The following is an 18,583-nucleotide window of genomic DNA, read 5'->3' on the forward strand; positions in this document are numbered from 1 at the left end:
TGGAGTGGGATCCCGTCGTCGTGCTGTTGGAGTCTTTGCCGCCATCTCCGTCTTCACCATCTCGGCATCGTCAGTCAGGCGGTCTGCCAGCTGTCCTGACTGGGAGCTGTCGTTACTTTATGTGAACTGTTAAGGCTGTTAATAAACAGAGTGCATCCTACTCTTCGTGTCTCCGACCAAGTCACTACATAGGTATAACAGCAATATATTATATAAGAATAAATGCCAAATAGATTTTTGAAGCTGGCATTTCCATTTCGCCCATGGGGCAGTTCGTAAGCAAAAGAGCAAAGCTTCGGTTGCGATTTCTCAGTTCGACTTAAACGATGCATATTGACAACAACCTTCCCACTCACCTCCTCACAACACTGGCATCGGCAGGAGGCAAGGACGCAGATGCGGGTCTCCCTTCTCAGTTTGAAACGAACAACAAGGCAGCATGCGCGCAAATTATGATGATGTTTTACACCCGTGTGTGTGTGTGTGCAAACACTCATTTCAGAGCTGTGCCACCCATTGTGTAACAAAGGAACGAACAAAGCCTCTCGTGATGAAGATGATGTTCGCAGACTGTTGCCGAGTGCAGTGAAAAAGCGTATATTCCAAACGGGGCGAGCGAGAAACGATTCTGCGGTACAATTGTGTGGTACAATCACACGAATGCCGTCAGAGGCCGTGTGATGACCACAAGGCACTACAGCAAGTTTAATGTAGACCTGTGAGGTGTCGATTTTGAGTGATTTTTTTGGGGTATTTTAACGCGTACATTTTGTCCAGCTTTTTCTTCCCAAGCAAGCCACTCATTTAAATAAGCGATCTGCCAAACACCCAAATGCAGGACCCTGTTAAAAAAATAGCCCTGAGACTCAGCGAGGCTTTCCTGAATAAATTAATATATTTTTTGTCTGTATACATGAATTCGATTATTGAACGCTCATGTTACTCATCGCAAACACCTCCTCTGTTAAATTGCGTTGTGCTTCGTCCAACATAGACCAGTTGCTGTGCACTACCTGCGCAAAATGCCCATGGCACATCACACATTTTGGATACATTTGGAGGGAATGGATAAATAAATATATGTTAAAAACATTGTCAAAAACGCATGCAGCACATTGATTGTATAGAATGTCCTTCAGTTGTGCAACTTGCTGTCAAATAAAATAATATTAATCCGCCTGTACTCCGGAGGCTGGCAGGACAAACTGGCCCCGCCTGGAGCGTGCTCGTTAATGCAACGCGGTGTGGTGTTTGGCACTTCTGAAGCATCTCGGTTTTTACATACAATGTTACCATGTTATATATGCATGCACTTGGCGTCATCGAATCTCTGCTCCGTTTAATGGGAAAATACAGGGAGCTTAAACATTTGTTTTGACACTTATATGGGACTTTCGTTTTTAGTGGAAAAGGACGGATAATACCCCGTCACCAGAGCCCGGAGGCACATTTACAAATTTTCGGAAGTGTTAACATTTTTTTGAAGCACCCTATACACCAACGTGCTACACAGAGCATCATCAAGAGGCAATGGCGATGTTTGCTGAAGCGATGCTGTCGGTGCACGTGTGCCCACACTTATAACAGTGAACATGAGTTGTCTCCGTGAGCAAATGCCTCTCTGTTAGAGTACTGAGTCAGCACTTCTGAGATCCTGCATTGTAAGCCATGCAGCCATTAACGATTAAACAAAACTGAATCAACACATTCGTTAATAATTCTGCCTTTAAAGGGAAATCATGACCATACCAGGTGCTCAAGTCTGGTGTGTTTTTGGATCCAGACCGGACAGCGATAACTATGAAAGAAATTATTTCATTTAAAAAATCTACAATAACCAAATAAGGAATGGGCCATAATCGGTAGCACTTAGCCAGTGGTAAAAAAAAAATCCACATTCATATGGCAGGACCAGTCTATCCATGAGATGAGCAACAGCACTTCAGATAGAGTTGCCCAGGTAACGTTAAGGTTCTTGAAGTACGGCAAGTTGAAGATAATTCAAACACGTGTTCAGTCAATGAGCCCTGAAGATTTAGCATTGCACCCAAATGTATGAAGTAATGGACTTCTGAGGGACAACACGTACAGTAATAACATCAGAATGAGAGACTTTAACGAAAATATAGCCAAGAGGTGCAGAGATGAGAGGAAGATTCGAGAGATTACAATTTGTACTAACTTGATTCTTATGGACAAAGCACACATTGCCAGACGTGTCTGTGTCCTCAGTGGAGAGGACACAAACAGTCGTCAAAGGTTGAAATGTAGGTTATGTTTTGATTAAAATCTTTCGTGACTGCAGGGATTCATATTCTTGGTTATTTTGGTAAAGTCACGTAGAAGGGAAATAATAAAATAATAAAACAATCATAAAAATATAAACACATTTTTTAAAAATATTTTTCTTATTTGATTATTTCGCTTCTACGTGACTTTACCGAAAGAACCAAGAATATGTAGGTTATGGTTCAACATTGCCTACGTTCGTGGGACAAGGTTATTTGCAAGATAAAACAACACCATTAGTGTGTCAAATCTAGTTCAGGTAGGACAATTTTTATTTGCTATAAGCGTAAAATTAAAATCCTGACGTAAACAAAATTATGAAATGTCTGTCACAACTTTAAGTCAGGAAATAACTGAACATTGTCTTGGGCTTCACGCTGAAAGTGAGGGCGATGTAAGTGAACTGTGCCATGAACAGTGTCCCGAGTTCAACTAACATCAGGCTGTGGTGACGAGTGACATCAAAACCAGTTGTGAGCTCCCTCATCTCCAGCCAGCACTGGCCAGCATGGCGAAGTATACTCAAATAAGCCCCATGACCTATATGGCATTAGGAGACCTTAATCCAGCTGCGAAAATTGGCTGTAAATGATTTATTGGAAGCTGCCTGGGATAAATTTAAAACTAAACGATTTTGTGTTTATTTGACCAGGTATGTCCCACTAAGCTATATAGTTATTTTTCAGAAGCGAACCGGCCACAAGCGATAAATCAATGAAGTGGCTTATCACGTACACATTTATAACGGCCGAATACTCGAAACGCATGTTGATTATAATTGTGGCGGGAAAAACCGGAGGACCCGGAGAAAAAAAATCCACGCGACCACGGGGAGAACATGACAACTCCAAATATACAGGCGTCAGGGGAAGCTTTGCGGAGGCCTTCATACAGCAGTGGATCGCTCATGGCTGTTAATATTTGGACATTATATGTTTGGCTTTGATTATAAATTGAGTTTCTTTTCCTTTGAAAGAGCTCCTCGCCCTTCTTCAAGTCCAGACTCCAGATCTTTCTACTCTCATCAAGCTATGCCAGACACTACTTCACCTCCCACACGCATCTGTATACACAGTTCATATACGCTTCCTTTCCCCTCTGATGCACACCCTATAACTATTTCGTGCAGTCTTTTGAGATATGGTTGCATATAGCAGCGCTATATATATATCCCACTTGCACCCCCTCAAGAAGAGAAACGTTTCGTAATGGAACAAAAGTAAACATTACACGCACTCAACACCATTTGTTTAACAAGCCTGGATCTTTTATTTTTCGATTTAAAGCTTTCGTGACTGCAGGGATTCATATTCTTGGATCTTTCGGTAAAGTCACGTAGAAGGGAAACAATTAAATAATAAAAATAAAACATAATAACATTCTCACGACGTTTCGGCCACAACACAAGCAGCCGTCCTCAGGTGAAGAACAGAGCTGTCGGAAAGACAGCGTCCTAATGGGTCTGGATCTGCTGATGAGACCCATAAAAGTTGAAGCCGGTTCAGAAATGTTTTTTCTTTAACCAATGCCGTTTGATAGTACTGCGGGCTGGAAATCCGATAGGATGATGGACTAAACAATATTAATTGCGTGGCGAAATAGAAGAGAATTCTGCTTTCGATTTTGCTTTCACCCAATTAAAAAATAAACATTGGAACGATTTTGTAAAGTTACAACTATGAGTTCGAATCCCCATAATTAAGTAAACAAAAATTCCCCATGTCGCGCAAGTTGGGAAGGAACAGGTTAAAAGCAATGAAGTTTTCAATCACATTTGGGTTCACCTGTCACGGAGAATTTGATAACTCCCACTTGGAACACAACGCTCTCTCATTCCCAAGTCTGATGACAACACACAGCTGCCACGGCGTAGCATAAACACTTCTTTTTGTTTTTTTTGTCGGTAAGTTCCGATTTCAAAAGCCCCTCGGTGTTTGGGGGAGCCTTGCATCCCACTTTGCCCGCCGCACGCCTTCAAAGGCAATTAAGTTGCTCGGTGAGTTCTTAGCACAGCCACACACGTGATAGGGCTCGCAGGGGAAATTCTGCTTACAAAACTTCGTGAAAATAATTAAGGTTGAAAAGACCGTCGATATGCAATTTAAATTCCTAATTAATGACCTTTGGGGGAACTCTTTTGAGTTATTTATTTTTCTTCCCAGAATGGTTCGAGAGGTTTTTGTGTAATGGGCAGATTGTGGGCAAAGATGGTTACCATGTTTGGGCATTATCTCAGTTAATTGCACCGAAAATAAGGGCGTATATATTTAACTGTGCATGGAGAGAGATTATTGCCCCAGAAAAATCAAGCGCATTATTGTTGGCTTTAAATGTTTAATTAAAAAATTCCCAACCAATTATAGCGCAGAAATGTAAGTTGCACCCTATTGCTATGTTAATGTAATTAAAGTGCAAAAACGGGTTGGTCTATCGTTATCATCAATTGTTGGTGGTTCTCGGTGCACTGCTGGATGAAGAAATTTTACCTTCAGACCATTACCTCGAAGTATTTATACCCACTCCCAGTTACACGTGACCTTCAGGAGGCTGTACAACAAATATGTTACAAATTTATTTGTTGCTGTGCTGGTGACATTGTGGGTAACAGCTCATGAATAACCGAAGAGACAATGGCCTGTTACACCACCAAAACTAAAATAACCCTTAAGATATATCAGACCCGAGTGCCTCTGAACCACACTTCACAGCACCATACTTCAGAGTCCAAATTTGTCAAATTTGAAATTACGCACAAATGACTCACATGGGATAATGTGTAACAATACTTTCTCCCTACTGGCAACCTAATGGCACAGGTCACTCTTTCAAATGAGACTATCCTGGTCTCTTGATCTCTTACCCGGTTAAACAAAATTAACTTGAACTTCATTTGTTTAAGCAGTCAAACTCTGACCTCGTTTGGAAATTTAAGTCGTAAAAAGGTTAAAAAGATGCAGGAAAACATTTGCTCAGGAAGTTCAAAGGATAATGGACTTCAACACATAGACTTTGGTGACCAATATTATGATCCATAACACTGGTCAACACACTTTTTCTAGCATAAGGTATTCCAACGGGTTTAAGGTAATATTGGGGTGCTGATTCCAAATCTGGCATCAGTTTTTGTCGATCACTTCAGGTTTTTGAGATGTCAAATATTGCATTTTCAATAAAAACTGCAGAAGAAAAATATTAAACAAATAAGGATATCTACATAAAATGATATTATAAACACACTATCCTAAAAATACAGCACCATATTTTAACACTAAAGCAGTCACTGACTCGCAACAACTTGCAATCATAAGTGACAGAGTTAATTTCGGGTAAAATCAATGAAAATGGGGTATGACGATAGCATAAAAATGAGATATGATAGAACAAATCTGAGATCAGATTTGGAATCAGCACCCTGAAATTAGTCTAGAACAGCTGCAAAAGTCCAGGGCAGAATTTTTTTTTGTTGACCAGTGTAATTGATTTTTGGGTCATATTGCATCTGTAAAATGTGTGTCATAAACCCGCCTCCACCCAAAGCAGCCATTTAAAAATGTTGTCACGTGGTGAAGAAACGTGCCAATTTATTACTGTTTCACTATATTTAACAATTGGGTAGTTTGACGTTTCACTGATAAGTAGAGCGGGCATCATTAGGCAGTTGCCATAATTCTGGCAGAAATGAATTACGAATGATAATGGACGTGTTATTTTATTGAATTCTTTGGTAGCGAAACACACACCTATATACCCTATCACTTAGTACAGGAAGTAAGTTGTTGACATGTTAAACCGAAATAAATGTGAGTGTTCCCCTCAGCTGTCGACCTCAACTAGGATCCACACTCGTGACATCAAAGTAAAGGAGCTTTGTTACCCTTTCCGACTGATTGACAGACGCACCTGGAATGGCTACATTCTGTACATAGTCAGTAGATGTGGAAAGCCATTCACCTGAGAAGGCCCAATCTTTCCACAGCACAATCCACAATGACTTACGACCAAATGGTACTCATTTCATGGACTCCTCAATAATAAGCTACAAATTTTGATTGCTGACCTGGATTTGAACTCAGCAAGATTAATCGATATATGAATCACTGGCTTCCAGCTCAAACGAGCATTGAGGCAGTGCGTATCTTCTATTTACTGCCCTGAACCAGTTATGGAAATTCCATGTTTATATGGCAGGGGTTAGTCTATCCATAGGACAACACCACTTTGTGGCTGTGTCGGGCGGTGGTGGGTTAACGATACATATTGACCAGATCTAAACCCCAAAACGATTCATACTGGACCCACAAAGTGGTACCTGCTTTATCAACCCCAGGAGGCATGATGGGCCGAGTCAACCCTCCGACTGGGATTGAACTCACAACTTCTGATTGCGAGCTGCTCACTCGACCACCTGGCCTGAGATCTAACACATTCCTGCGGAGGGAGCTGGTAGGAACGTTGGGTTGCTCGGTCAATGGCCAGGGGCAACGGCGACGTGATGTGTTCCGCAAATATGCCCGACTGTGAGGGCGGGCACAAGCCGGCGTGAGTAGGTTAAACGTTCAGTTTTATAAGGGCACCACGGGGTGACCAGCCCCTCCCCACCCAGCCCCACCCCTCCCACCCCCCACCCAGCCCCAACCTCCCCACCCAGCCCCTCCCTACATTCCCCACCAAGCCCCTCCCTCCCCTCCCCACCCAGCCCCTCCCCTCTCCACCCAGCCCCACCCCTCCCATTTTTGGATTCACAACGGACGGACGGACACAATAATCCCCTGTGGGTTGGTGGAACCAGGTGGTTCCTACCAGTATAAGTAAGCACTCAACATATCAACGGTGCTTACTTTGCCTAGCGAGCTCTCATCTGGTTACAACGACTGCAAAGCTTCTGAACACAAACAGGATTTTTTTTTTTAAAAACGTTTACAAATTACCTGTCACTGGGAAGGCAAAAGTACATTCAGACGAGAATTTGCTATAGCAACGCTTTGGAAAGAACAACAGAGCTGCTTCAAAAACATGTCCTGCGTTTTTCATGACAATGTTACTACAACGTCGCAAGGTATACGGTTCTGAAAGTCAAAACTGTGTAAGGCATTTCCCGATTCTTTACACAGCAGTAGTCTGTGTGTGTACAGGTGTTCCAGACTCAGGCTGACATCACATTCAAGGGCACAATTTGAGGACGTTTTACAAATGGGTTCTTATAAAGACTCCTTTTTTTTAAGACGATAAATTAAGTGTGCCACAACTCACCTAGATGTAACATAAATCCCACATGCTGACAAAACAATAATAGCCGGATAGCAATGTTAAGTTGTTCTGTACATTTCCGTGGACTGCAAAAATGCTCTTCTATGATTTCACTCATGTGCAATAATAATAATGATAATAAATAAGTACATCTACAGACCTTGATTAAATCCACTGCTGGGATGAGTGGGGGGAGGGTTATTTGACCATACTTCACCATATTGGTCAGTGTAGGTTGGTGGGGAGGAGCATAGATGCAGGACCTTAGAAGTGTAATATAATTCTGGATTTTGCTTACCTGCTCTGCATCTGTGTAAACTACAACAATGTGTGATTGGTTGTCCATCCCAAACACGATGCAGGCCCTATCCCTGCTTTGTTTCTGAGATCTGACATGATCAGACACATGGTGGGTAATTTGACCACAGCTAACAGTAATTGTGCTTTGGATTTCCACTAGGGGTCAATTGCCCAATTTTTCCCATCTCAAACTTTAGGATTCATAAAATATGATACACGTTTTGAGACGTATCGTACAAAGGTAGCGACCTCTGCCACAGAGAATACAGAAATTCCACCATTGGCTCAGAGCTTCCAATAGAGGTAAATGCTGCCCCGCGCGAGTTGACGTGGAGACACTGCGACCTCGCCACGATGGAGCACACTTCTGTACGGGCCATCCTCATGTTTGAGATCTCCTCATGTTTGAGATCTCAGTAACACGATGCGATGTCGTTAAGTTACTCGTCTGCATCCGTATTTATCGTAGCTGCCAAAGACACGAATGGCCTCGTGTGGTTGAGCATCAACATCTTGTTTGTTCTTTGCAGAGCAATCTGCCAGGTCGTCACACCCCTACCCCGCGGCGATGGCCATTTATAGTGTATTTTGGGTCACGAGAAAAGGAATCTCAGGCAAAACAATGGGCAGTCCCTCCAGGAACAGGCAGTTGTCGAGACAAAGCAGACAGCAGCAGCAGCAACCACATTGGTGGGAACTTACAGAATGCCACGAACAGACAAGCAGGCCTTGCCCGCTACCTTTTTCTCTTTACACAACCGCCCGTTTGCAAAAATGTCAAACAGCTGACAAAGCCAAGTTTAAGTGTTCCAAATATATATATTGAAAAAACGCAATTCCCAACATTTTCGCAGTATTTCCTGTTGCTGCCAAAATGTCCATAAGCTGAACACAAAGTGTCTCTCCCTGCCCAAGCAAATGAGTGTTTGGCAGCGCTCACATCCATGGGTGGCCCTGAGCCTATGGTGGAAGTTCCACATTCCAATGACAGGCGACAGTCTCTCCAAATAAAACAATTATTGTGAGATTCAGCCCACCATCGTTTTGGGGGTCCATAAAATACGTTAAATTAATTTGGAAGTCAACATTAATAATCCTATTTACTGGTAAATGCCATACAAGTGGGTAATTTTCACCTCTGGGCTAAACATTCACAACATAGACGATCAGTGTGACAATCGTTGTTTGACACCGACGGAGTGAATAGTCTGACGACTTTTTTTTACATTGGGGCTGCTTACATTTTCTGAAGGCCAGATCGTATTCAAATGACAATTTTTGTCATTATTTAAGTTGGTTGGCATCGCAATGCAATGGTTAGCGCACTGCGCTGTGTAGCGCAAGCAACAGGAGTTAAGAGTCCATGCCACGACTAACATCAGTGGCAAACGATATTTGAACCAGTTGTGGGTGTTGCTTTCATAAACCCTCACTGACCCGTGCGGTCAATTATGCTCAAACGTATGCATGTATGTTGAACTTCTTTCGCACCGTACGTAGCCAACCGCGCTAATTGAACGAAATGGCTGCTCCACCTTCATCCAGTAGTTGATTAAGAAAAAACAATTAATTACTATTAATATTATAAAAAGCATTGACCACTATCCTATTAAACTGCATGATTGAAATACTAAGACATTTCCACATAACCATAGTCCATTTACACGTCAAATAAATGCTAAAAGATGACTTATCATGTGAGGCATATTTGTTTGCATTTCTCACATCTCTTTTAAGCCGTTTAATCTTTGTGAATATGGCGTTGCTCTTTTGCTTCCGAAGCCTTGAGTAAGTTATGGCGGCAGCTGACCCCGGCTCTGCAATCTGCCCTCGGTAAGAAATACAATCGGACATAAACAAATAACATGCTCGATGGATTGTTAACGCTTTCTTTGCACTTTACCTGATGATTGTTGCATATGCCGCTGTTCCAGTAAGTGCATTTTAATAATCATAGGCAACAGGTTTTTGTATTTGAGAAACTTGCATTAATTTTTCAATGAGCCTCATGCAGATAACATTTTTGCGAATACAATATCAAAATATTAAAGGGTCTATGGCAATATCCAGAGGAATGAATAAATCAAGAATGATAATTTTGACCCGTGTCATTGGGATTTTTGGCTGCTTATTTAACCGGCCACAAATGTACCCATACCCACTCGACATGCCACGATTGATTTTTGTTTGCGTGGAATTTGTAGTTTGTGAGTGCAGTCCACTCTGTATGTTGGCTTTCTTGGGGTGCTTTGCTCCCACGTGAACACACTGCATACGGATGACGTGACCCAACATCCCAATTTTGGACCCTCCTGAAAGGCAAGGAGTTCTGATTTACCCGTGGCGAATCAATGAGGCTGGCTTGATAAATAAAGGGCAGATAGTATTATAATGTATTATATAATAGTGCTATTGAACACAAACGAACACGGGTCTTCATGTGGAAAGGATGACCCTCACCACAGGAATCAGTAACTTCCTCCACTGGCTTTGGGCTTTGCAATGACAATGAGACGCACACAATTCTTATTTGACCACTGAGCCACAACTTGATTTGACTCTTACAGTAAGTAAGGGTGCATTGAGAGCTGGTAAGCATGTACAAAATAGATATACACCTATATACGAATTGTTTATTATTGCAGATAGAGTTACTTTTCAAATTTGAGATGGAGTCTAAGATAACGGCATGCAACAGCCCCACTCCGTTAAACGATTCCACCGAGTCTTCAACGTCCACTCAACAGCAGATGGTCTTCTCTGGTAATCCCACAGAGAAATGATTGCACAGTGGTCAAATTAAAACTTCCAGCTCTTTGCAAACTAGGGCTCTCGACTACTACATTGTCCAGACGCCTGGGCTATGGTACATTACGTGCAATTTAATTAAATTCACTGTAATGTTCATTTAGAGCTCATTGCGCCTGTTTATTGCTAGAATTTGTTGTTAGGTGGCATTTGATACCAAGACCAGGCAGATAAATATGTTATAGCTCAATGAGTGATAAATACAAAATATACTTCTGCCTTTCCATGGAGTTTTATTTTATCGCAGTTGCAGAGCAAAGGCCTGAAGGCCAAAGGTGCCAAGTGGCCAGCAACAAAAAGCACTATTAAAATTCTTGGGTTTTGTCGGTAAAGTCACGTAGGTAAAAATGTTAAATTAAAATTTATGAAAGTAAAATAAAAATAAAATAAAAATCACGACGTTTCGGAGGCAACACAAGCTTCCGTCTTCAGATGGAACCGTCACAGCACGATAGCTGTATCAAGTGCTTTTATTAATTTTAATTTTTTTACCTTCGTGACTTTACCGAAAAAAACCCAAGAATATGAATCCTTGCAGTCACGAAAGCTTCAAATCTAGAAGCACTATTGAAGTTGTAATAGAAAAGAGGTAATATGTCTCTTGAATTGAGCGAGTTTGTAATACACTTTTGGAAAAAGAGACAATGAGAGGGAATGCCGAAGTGGAGCAGTGTGAGAGGGGAAAGAAAGATAAGCGGTTTTGTCCTGGAGTGTAGTGAGTGGGTGAGTGGGTGGGTGAGAGTGAGTGGGTGAGAGTGCATGAGTGTGTGTGTGAGAGTGAGTGGGTGAGAGTGAGTGGGTGAGAGTGCATGAGTGTGTGAGAGTGAGTGGCTGAGTCGATGGGCGAGTAAGTGGATGAGAGTGAGTGGGTGACTGGGTTTAACCAGGCTGGATTGTTTGAAGAGCTCACAAATCCTTGAAAGATCTAGACACATTCCTATCAATGAGCTCCTCCGGCAGACAAGACTGCGTTGGCTGGGTCATGTAGCCCACTTGCCCAGCCACCGCATCCCCAAGCATCTTTGGTTTGGACTCATAGAGGGGGCTAAACGGGCGCGGCACGGGCTAGAGAAGAGATGGACTGATGCGGTACGGGAGGACGTGGAGCTGAGTGGACTTGCCGACGACTGGTACCAGCGGGGTCAAAATCGGCCTCTATGGAGGAGGCTCGTGAAGGACGCTACTGGGCAGTTGGAGGCAGTCGCCCTCCAACAACAACGGAGGGCAAGAGTAGCGACGCCCACAACAACGAGCGGAGCACCGGGTGGCTAAAATACAGCAAGTTGGCACAGTAGGGGATACAACTGGTGCATCTACCAATGATCTCATCCAGCCGACCCATGGCACCTGGGTCTGTCCCGAGACCTCCTGTCAGCGAGCCTTCGACACTTCACGTGGCCTCAAAGTGCACCTGGCCTGGCACGGGCGCCGTTGTGACGTCGCCGCGAATGGTGGGTATTGGTGTTGGGTGAGTGAATGTGTTGTTGTGACCTGGTGGTGGTTGAACACAGTCTGGCTTGAGGAATCAATGCGTGAATTTCGCAGAAACAGTAACCATGGCTGTAGCGATCGAGGATTGGTTTTACGTCAATCCACAGGCTCTATAATACTGCGTTTTCTATTTAGTGCCCTTTACGAATGTTGTAGATATGTTTTGATGGGTCACAGTTAAAAGCTGACATGGGTGCTGCATGGCACAGCACTTCACAGTATTTGGTAATGGCAGTGATTAGACCAGGATAGAGGGAAGAAACTAAAGCTATTTATAGCTCAAATTATACTTAATAGTGTAACGGGCATATTAAATCAAAGCACGGACATTTAACGGATATCATAAATGCACGCTTATACTTACTAATGATGTATATGTGTCATTTGCATATTTAACGTTTAACTTATATATAATAGCAATGCGATGTGTAATGTATCATTTTCAGCTCTTGGTCAATCCACTGCAGGGTGAATACGTCCCTTCAATGTGTCATTCGTGTGACGATTGTCAGTTTGACCATACTTCACCACGCCGGTCAGTGTGAGTTGGTGAAGGGGTGGTGGTGGTTGGGGGGGGGCGGCGAGTTGTGGAGTGGGGAATCTAAGTTAGGTGTTTTTTTCTTCTAGATTTCAAGTTTTCGTGACTGCAAGGATCCATCCTATTTGGTTATTTCGGTAAAGTCACGTAGATGAAAATAATAATAAAATAAAATAATAAAAATAAAAAAATGAAAACTAAATTAAATCACGACGTTTCGGGCGCAACACAAGCGTCCTTCATCAGGTGGGGACCACCACACCGAAAACAGTTGCCGAGGTATGCCGAAGAGATGACTATGACAAGAGTTTATATAGCTGAGGAGGGTGGGGGGGGGAATCAAACTCAGGTGGCCAGGTTCACTTCATAACAGCCTCGCCGACTATGCAGACTGTCAGTATGGAAGGTCCTGAATTGGAAAGGTTTGGCCGATACCATTCACGAGTGCATTCCATGCCACGTGTAAGGTTCGCGTCGATGAAATATTTACCGCTGTGCATAATATATCCTATTTCAGTGCACGGTCATATGATGTACGCTTCGCGCGCACGTGTACATATACACACACTTCACGATTATGTATACACTCGGCTGGTTTGAGAGTCAGAGAGTACTATGTAACACAATAGCCTATGCACACGTATTCATTTTGAGCACATTAACTCCAAACATCAATGCACTTATCGCTGACACCATTCGGGCACAATAGTGGAAAACTACTCGAGCATTAGACCTGGTGTCACCGTCTCTTTTGGTATAAAGAGTACAAGCACAGTCAGCATATGCTATTACGCTATAAAAAAAAAATCCACATTGCGGAGGAGCGGTGGCGCAGCGGTTAGCGCACGCTGCGCTGTGAACCCGGTTACACACACGAGTTTGATTCCACGGCTGTGGTGAAGGTCATCTGGACAGGTCCGAGGGACGCGCCACCTCACCAACCCGCACAGACCGGCGTGGTGAAGTATGGTTTAAACAACCCCGTAGGAGGAAGACCTTCAACTTAAAGCAGAGGATTGATTTGAGTGCGTTTCAATACAAAAAAAAAACATTGTGGCAGCGCCTGGCGTGTATACAAAGAGTATGGCATGCTTGTACTGCCCTTGAAACTAAAGCCAGAACATATAAACACGTTGTGTGTAAAGCACACTGACTTGTGCTGTAGGACATACAGCATGCATGCAACGTGACATGTATGCAGCAGCCTCCCTTCGTTTCTCAGTAAAACAAAAAGTGCTCATTCCTCTACCTATAGCAAACCGGTAACCGTTTCTTCCACGGGGTTACCGGTTTAGCTATTTTTTTCGTGCACCGATTTTAACAACCATGGTGTGTACTCACGTGCATAATGTATGCGCGTGCGTGTATGTAAAACTCATACGCCCACGAAACAATTTAATTGCAACGTATATTTCATTAATGAGTGAAACATAGGCAAAATGCAGTAACATACGATGCTGTTAAATTGCACTGTATCGCATAGCATCACAAACAACTGTCACATTTGCGTGTGAGCACACATTGTATGGCGACACTGCGTTCGTTCGCAGTGATGCACTAGCACAAATAACAACAACAAACTCGACACATTCATCCACAGCAACAACAACTGTGACGTCAAAAAGGGAAGAACACACATATAATAGGCGACGTTTCAGTCAACGACCCTTCTTTATGCGCGCTATTATTGGACCATCGCCTGCTATATATATATATCTCCCTTTAACAAACAAAAAAAGGTACAGTTATTGAACGAGATACGTTCACTTTTTTTTGGTGGTTGTGATGGTGGTGGTGGTTGTGGCGGTTGGGGGGAGGGGGCATTTAATCGTGCGTGAGTTCGATCCGTCACCGCTGGGCGCGAGATTGGCGTAGTAGCGGAACGTGTTCAGCAGGGGGACAAGTGGCGGCCCTCCGCTCACGGCCGCTGAAGTTCTAACGCCCGCTGCGTGACCGTTACAAGTGGGAATGTGGGTGGACGAGTGGGAATGGTGGGGGTGGGGCAGTGGCGGCTCCTGCAAAATCTCTCAGGGGGGGCAAATGTCTGGATGATTGATAAGGTCCACCCATGCAATGAATAAATTAACAGCTTAAGCATGTAAAGGCAACTTCACTTCTTTAATATTAATGAAAAATAAAGTGACTCTTACAATACATCTTGTTTGTTTATATACTCACTATTAAAACAAACCACTCAAGTTCATTTTATTAAAGATTCCACTAGGTGGCGATAAATTATATTGTTGGATGAAACGTGCTTACGTATGATGACGTTAGCACGTATGATGACGTAAGCACGTTAGTGCATGCCCTCTCGGAAGCCATAGAGAATGCATTGTAGCGCCCCCGTTCGAAAAAAAACATCTTTGAATGTAAGTCTATGGGGCCACTCGGGGCGATTCTCAGTCATAGTGAAATCGCCCAAAAAGAGGCGGTACTCCACAGAACGTGACATGACGCTGATTGGACTATATCCAGAGGCTGACAGTGACGGCTAGCGTGACTCTGTGGTTGAATGACATTGGTGGTGCGTCGCCCAATCGCCCTAATGAAGAAACTGCCCCTGGGGTGGGGGGATACCAAAGCCTGAATGCATGCACGCTCAGCACGTTAAAAGAATGGGTTTCACCCTTCCTGGCAATGAAACAGGTGTTAAAACGTCGTGAGAATTATTTTATTATGTTTGATTTTTATTATTTTATTATTTCCCTTCTACGTGACTTTACCGAAAGAACCAAGAAGATGAATCCCTGCAGTCACGAAAGCTTTAAATCGAAATGTAGGTGTTAAGATGTTCAAACACCGCGTGGTGTACGCACTATTACGTGTGCCCAATGCCGACCACAGTACTATTACGTGTGCCCAATGCAGACCACAGTGCTGGTACGTGTGGTCAATGCAGGCTACAGTGATGGTACGTGGCGTTTGAAGATATTTTTTCGCCAGAAAGGGTAAAACCTATACTTTGATACTGGCAAAAAGGTCCCATGATATGCTCAACACAGTTTCATTATGCCTTGCTGATGAGACCCAGAATGTCGAAACCGGTCCATAGTTTCCCGCTTAAGAAAAATGCTGCTGGATGATATTGTTCTGATAGGACAATAGGCCGATGGACTGATATAAGCACGCCTTTGACTGGGCTTTTAAACAAAGACGGTCACTGCATCCATCGCATGCTTTCAGATGCGCTTCTGGGGCCGTCTGGAAAGCTCCTTTCTCCCGATATTAGGAAGCCCCTGAAGCCATGCACTTTTAAGTCTAGATTGAAAACTAATTTTGTTTAGAACTCTTAGTTTGTTGTCCTTCCCCCGCACCTCCGATTAGCACTGTTGGCTACGCGTGTTGTGAAAGAAGTTCAACATACAAACGCATTTTATTTGCATGTGGAGAGATATTTAACTGACCTCTGCTGATATATAATTCACGGATAGACAAGGTGAGAACGTAAATGTATTATGGAAAGTAGCTACAAAAGAACATTAATAACAATTATATCAAGAGAAACATTAGGATTTTTCGACATGTAATGAGACTGAATGCAATGCTTTGACTGGGAAAATTAGAGGAACAAGAAGCCGGGGAAGGCACCGAGTTAAGTACAGAAGCAATTTGAACAATTGGATGCAACCGGGAGGGGTATCTAATGCAAAGCTCTTGAGTAAACATCATGGACAGGGCTACATGGAAGGGAAACCACGACACTTTAAGAGATATAGAGAAGAGTAGTTAAATTCACGTCGCTCAAAAAGGTACACAATGCAACTTTTAATTAACTTACCATACTTGATATTGCTTAATCGATTGCAAAATGAGACCAATTCAACATTTGCTTTCGTTGGGCATGCTCCAAAGAACACCACCACAGCAAAGATCCTCCCCCACCTTTACCCTTAACATACCTTTATGGCAAGTGCTGTTAGCGAGCACCTATGAAGGCCGACACCGCACATGAAGTGGGTAGGTGGCCAAGTCGACCTATGGGAGGCCCAGGACAGGTTCAGACACTTGTCACTGGTGGTGGCCATGAGCGGGAATCGAACTCGGATCGCAGACTTCGTAACGCAGCACGCAAACCACTATGCCACCGCTCCCCAGGGTGTCCACATCCACACACACACAGAACCGTGACAGTGCATCTCAACTCACCTGCGCGGTGCGGGCATCACGGGTGACAGGGGGGCACCCCATGGCCGCGATCTTCACCATGGTGATCGGTTGATGGATTGTAAGAGTTTGAGAATTCTTCACTACATTTCACCCGCTTGGCTGCTACGCTATTGCACTTTTCTGTATATAGCGTGCGCACAGATGTACACTAATCTCAATCATGAGTCCTATCCTCTTTAGCTGCTCGGGATTTTTGGGCAGTCCAGCGTCACGTAGCGTTGCACGTGCAACGTAGCCTGTCCGTTCTGCTCAATATGTTCGGAATCTATGACCTATTAACAATATATGAACTACAATAGCTAAAGTTTGATCGACAGTATATTACTCCAATAAAACAACCCAGCGGAGTAATCCTACTCGAGGGGCCAGAAATAATAATTTACAGCCAGTACGCTTACACATAAGCCAACAACGCATGTAACAGATGACTATTATACTCTACATCTGTCCAGCTGTGTATAGACTTCGCGGCTAGGCAAGACTATATCCGTGCGAAACAGCAGGCAGCGATCACTGTGCGGCTATGTGCTGCTCGCAAGTAAGCAACCTCTCCTAGAGCTCGTGGGCTGATTTTATCCACTGCCCGAGGCTCATAACAGTGTTCACATACATTGTACTGACATAGACGTTTGGTTAATAAATGCACGCGTATTAGATATAACCCGAGTATGTGAAAACTCTTCTGTAACTATTGCACAGTGGCAAGCACAATACGACTCACGCGTTTTCCTGAAACATTTCAATCATGAGCGCTTTATAGTCGAATCATACGCAAAGCCACGGGCTATTAAAGCATAAGCTTGCCTTATACTATTGGATCATATATCTACGCGCTATGCCCCGCTACACTTGTGCTGTATCACAATTGACAAACATAATTTAGGACAATTCTATTTCTCGATCGCTTAAACGGTAAAGTTGCACACGTTTCAAAGGCAGATTACATGACGTTGCACATTACATTGCCACGAATATCATCCGTAGCTACACAGCGTGACGGCTGCAGTACAAACGCAATTAATGATCCCGTGTTAGCAATGCTGTAGCAGCAGACACTGACCCACCACAATCTCGTGAGCTATTGCAGCAGCAACGGAATCAATCGGACGGAGCCCCCCTTTACAAAACAGCACGCGCGCACTTCAAATACAAATACCACCGTGCAGAAACTACTTGCTCCTCCACATAGCTACCTGCTTCCAAAAAAAACCACACCTTGTGTCCTTTTTTGTTATAAACACATCTATACACAGCAGCAGCAGGCGAAGGCAACTTTATCTCCCTCAAGGCTTCTCTCCGCACGGCTCTTCTGAAATCTTCACACCTTCGACTGGCATTGATGATGGACAGAGCAGTGCGCAGGGCTGCAGAGATGCGTGTACAATGGCAATACTTTGCCTTTGTGCTAAACATGTGCGCCTGAGACCCTCGGACGCGGGAGAGCTTCCGCTCATGTTCTGCCGCGACTGCGCATTTTATTTATGAGCTCGGCAGAAAGAGGCAGGGCTGGGGGTGGCCGTGACTGTGGGCTGCCCACCGCAGTGACTGCTCTGAACGGGGTGGGTGGGATTTTGGGGGGGGGGGGGGTGAGTGTTGACATGCGCTGAGAGAGAGAGAGGGGGGGGGGAGTAAGGAAAGGATTAAGGCAGGGGGATTGGCTGCTCTGCCTAATGTAAGTGAGAAGAGAAAAAACAAATCACGAATAAAATGCATTCAGCGAGTTGCCAATTATAATTGGAT

At 43.7% G+C, this 18,583-nt stretch overlaps 1 protein-coding gene across 2 annotated transcripts in view; it reads right to left on the bottom strand.

Annotated features, from left to right (window-relative positions):
• The window catches only part of LOC144724529 (corticotropin-releasing factor receptor 2-like), a 101,126-nt gene extending 82,830 nt beyond the window's left edge, over positions 1-18,296 (bottom strand). For both annotated transcript variants that reach the window (XM_078603753.1, XM_078603752.1), the window contains exon 1: positions 16,823-18,296. In XM_078603753.1, coding sequence (XP_078459879.1) covers positions 16,823-16,882 — 60 coding nt within the window. In that variant the 5' untranslated portion in view covers positions 16,883-18,296. The remainder of the gene's footprint in view (positions 1-16,822) is intronic.
• Positions 18,297-18,583: the final 287 nt, after the last annotated feature.

This window comes from Lampetra planeri, chromosome 21, assembly GCF_965212315.1.
Source record: "Lampetra planeri chromosome 21, kcLamPlan1.2.h2, whole genome shotgun sequence".
Taxonomy (NCBI): Eukaryota; Metazoa; Chordata; class Hyperoartia; order Petromyzontiformes; family Petromyzontidae; genus Lampetra; species Lampetra planeri.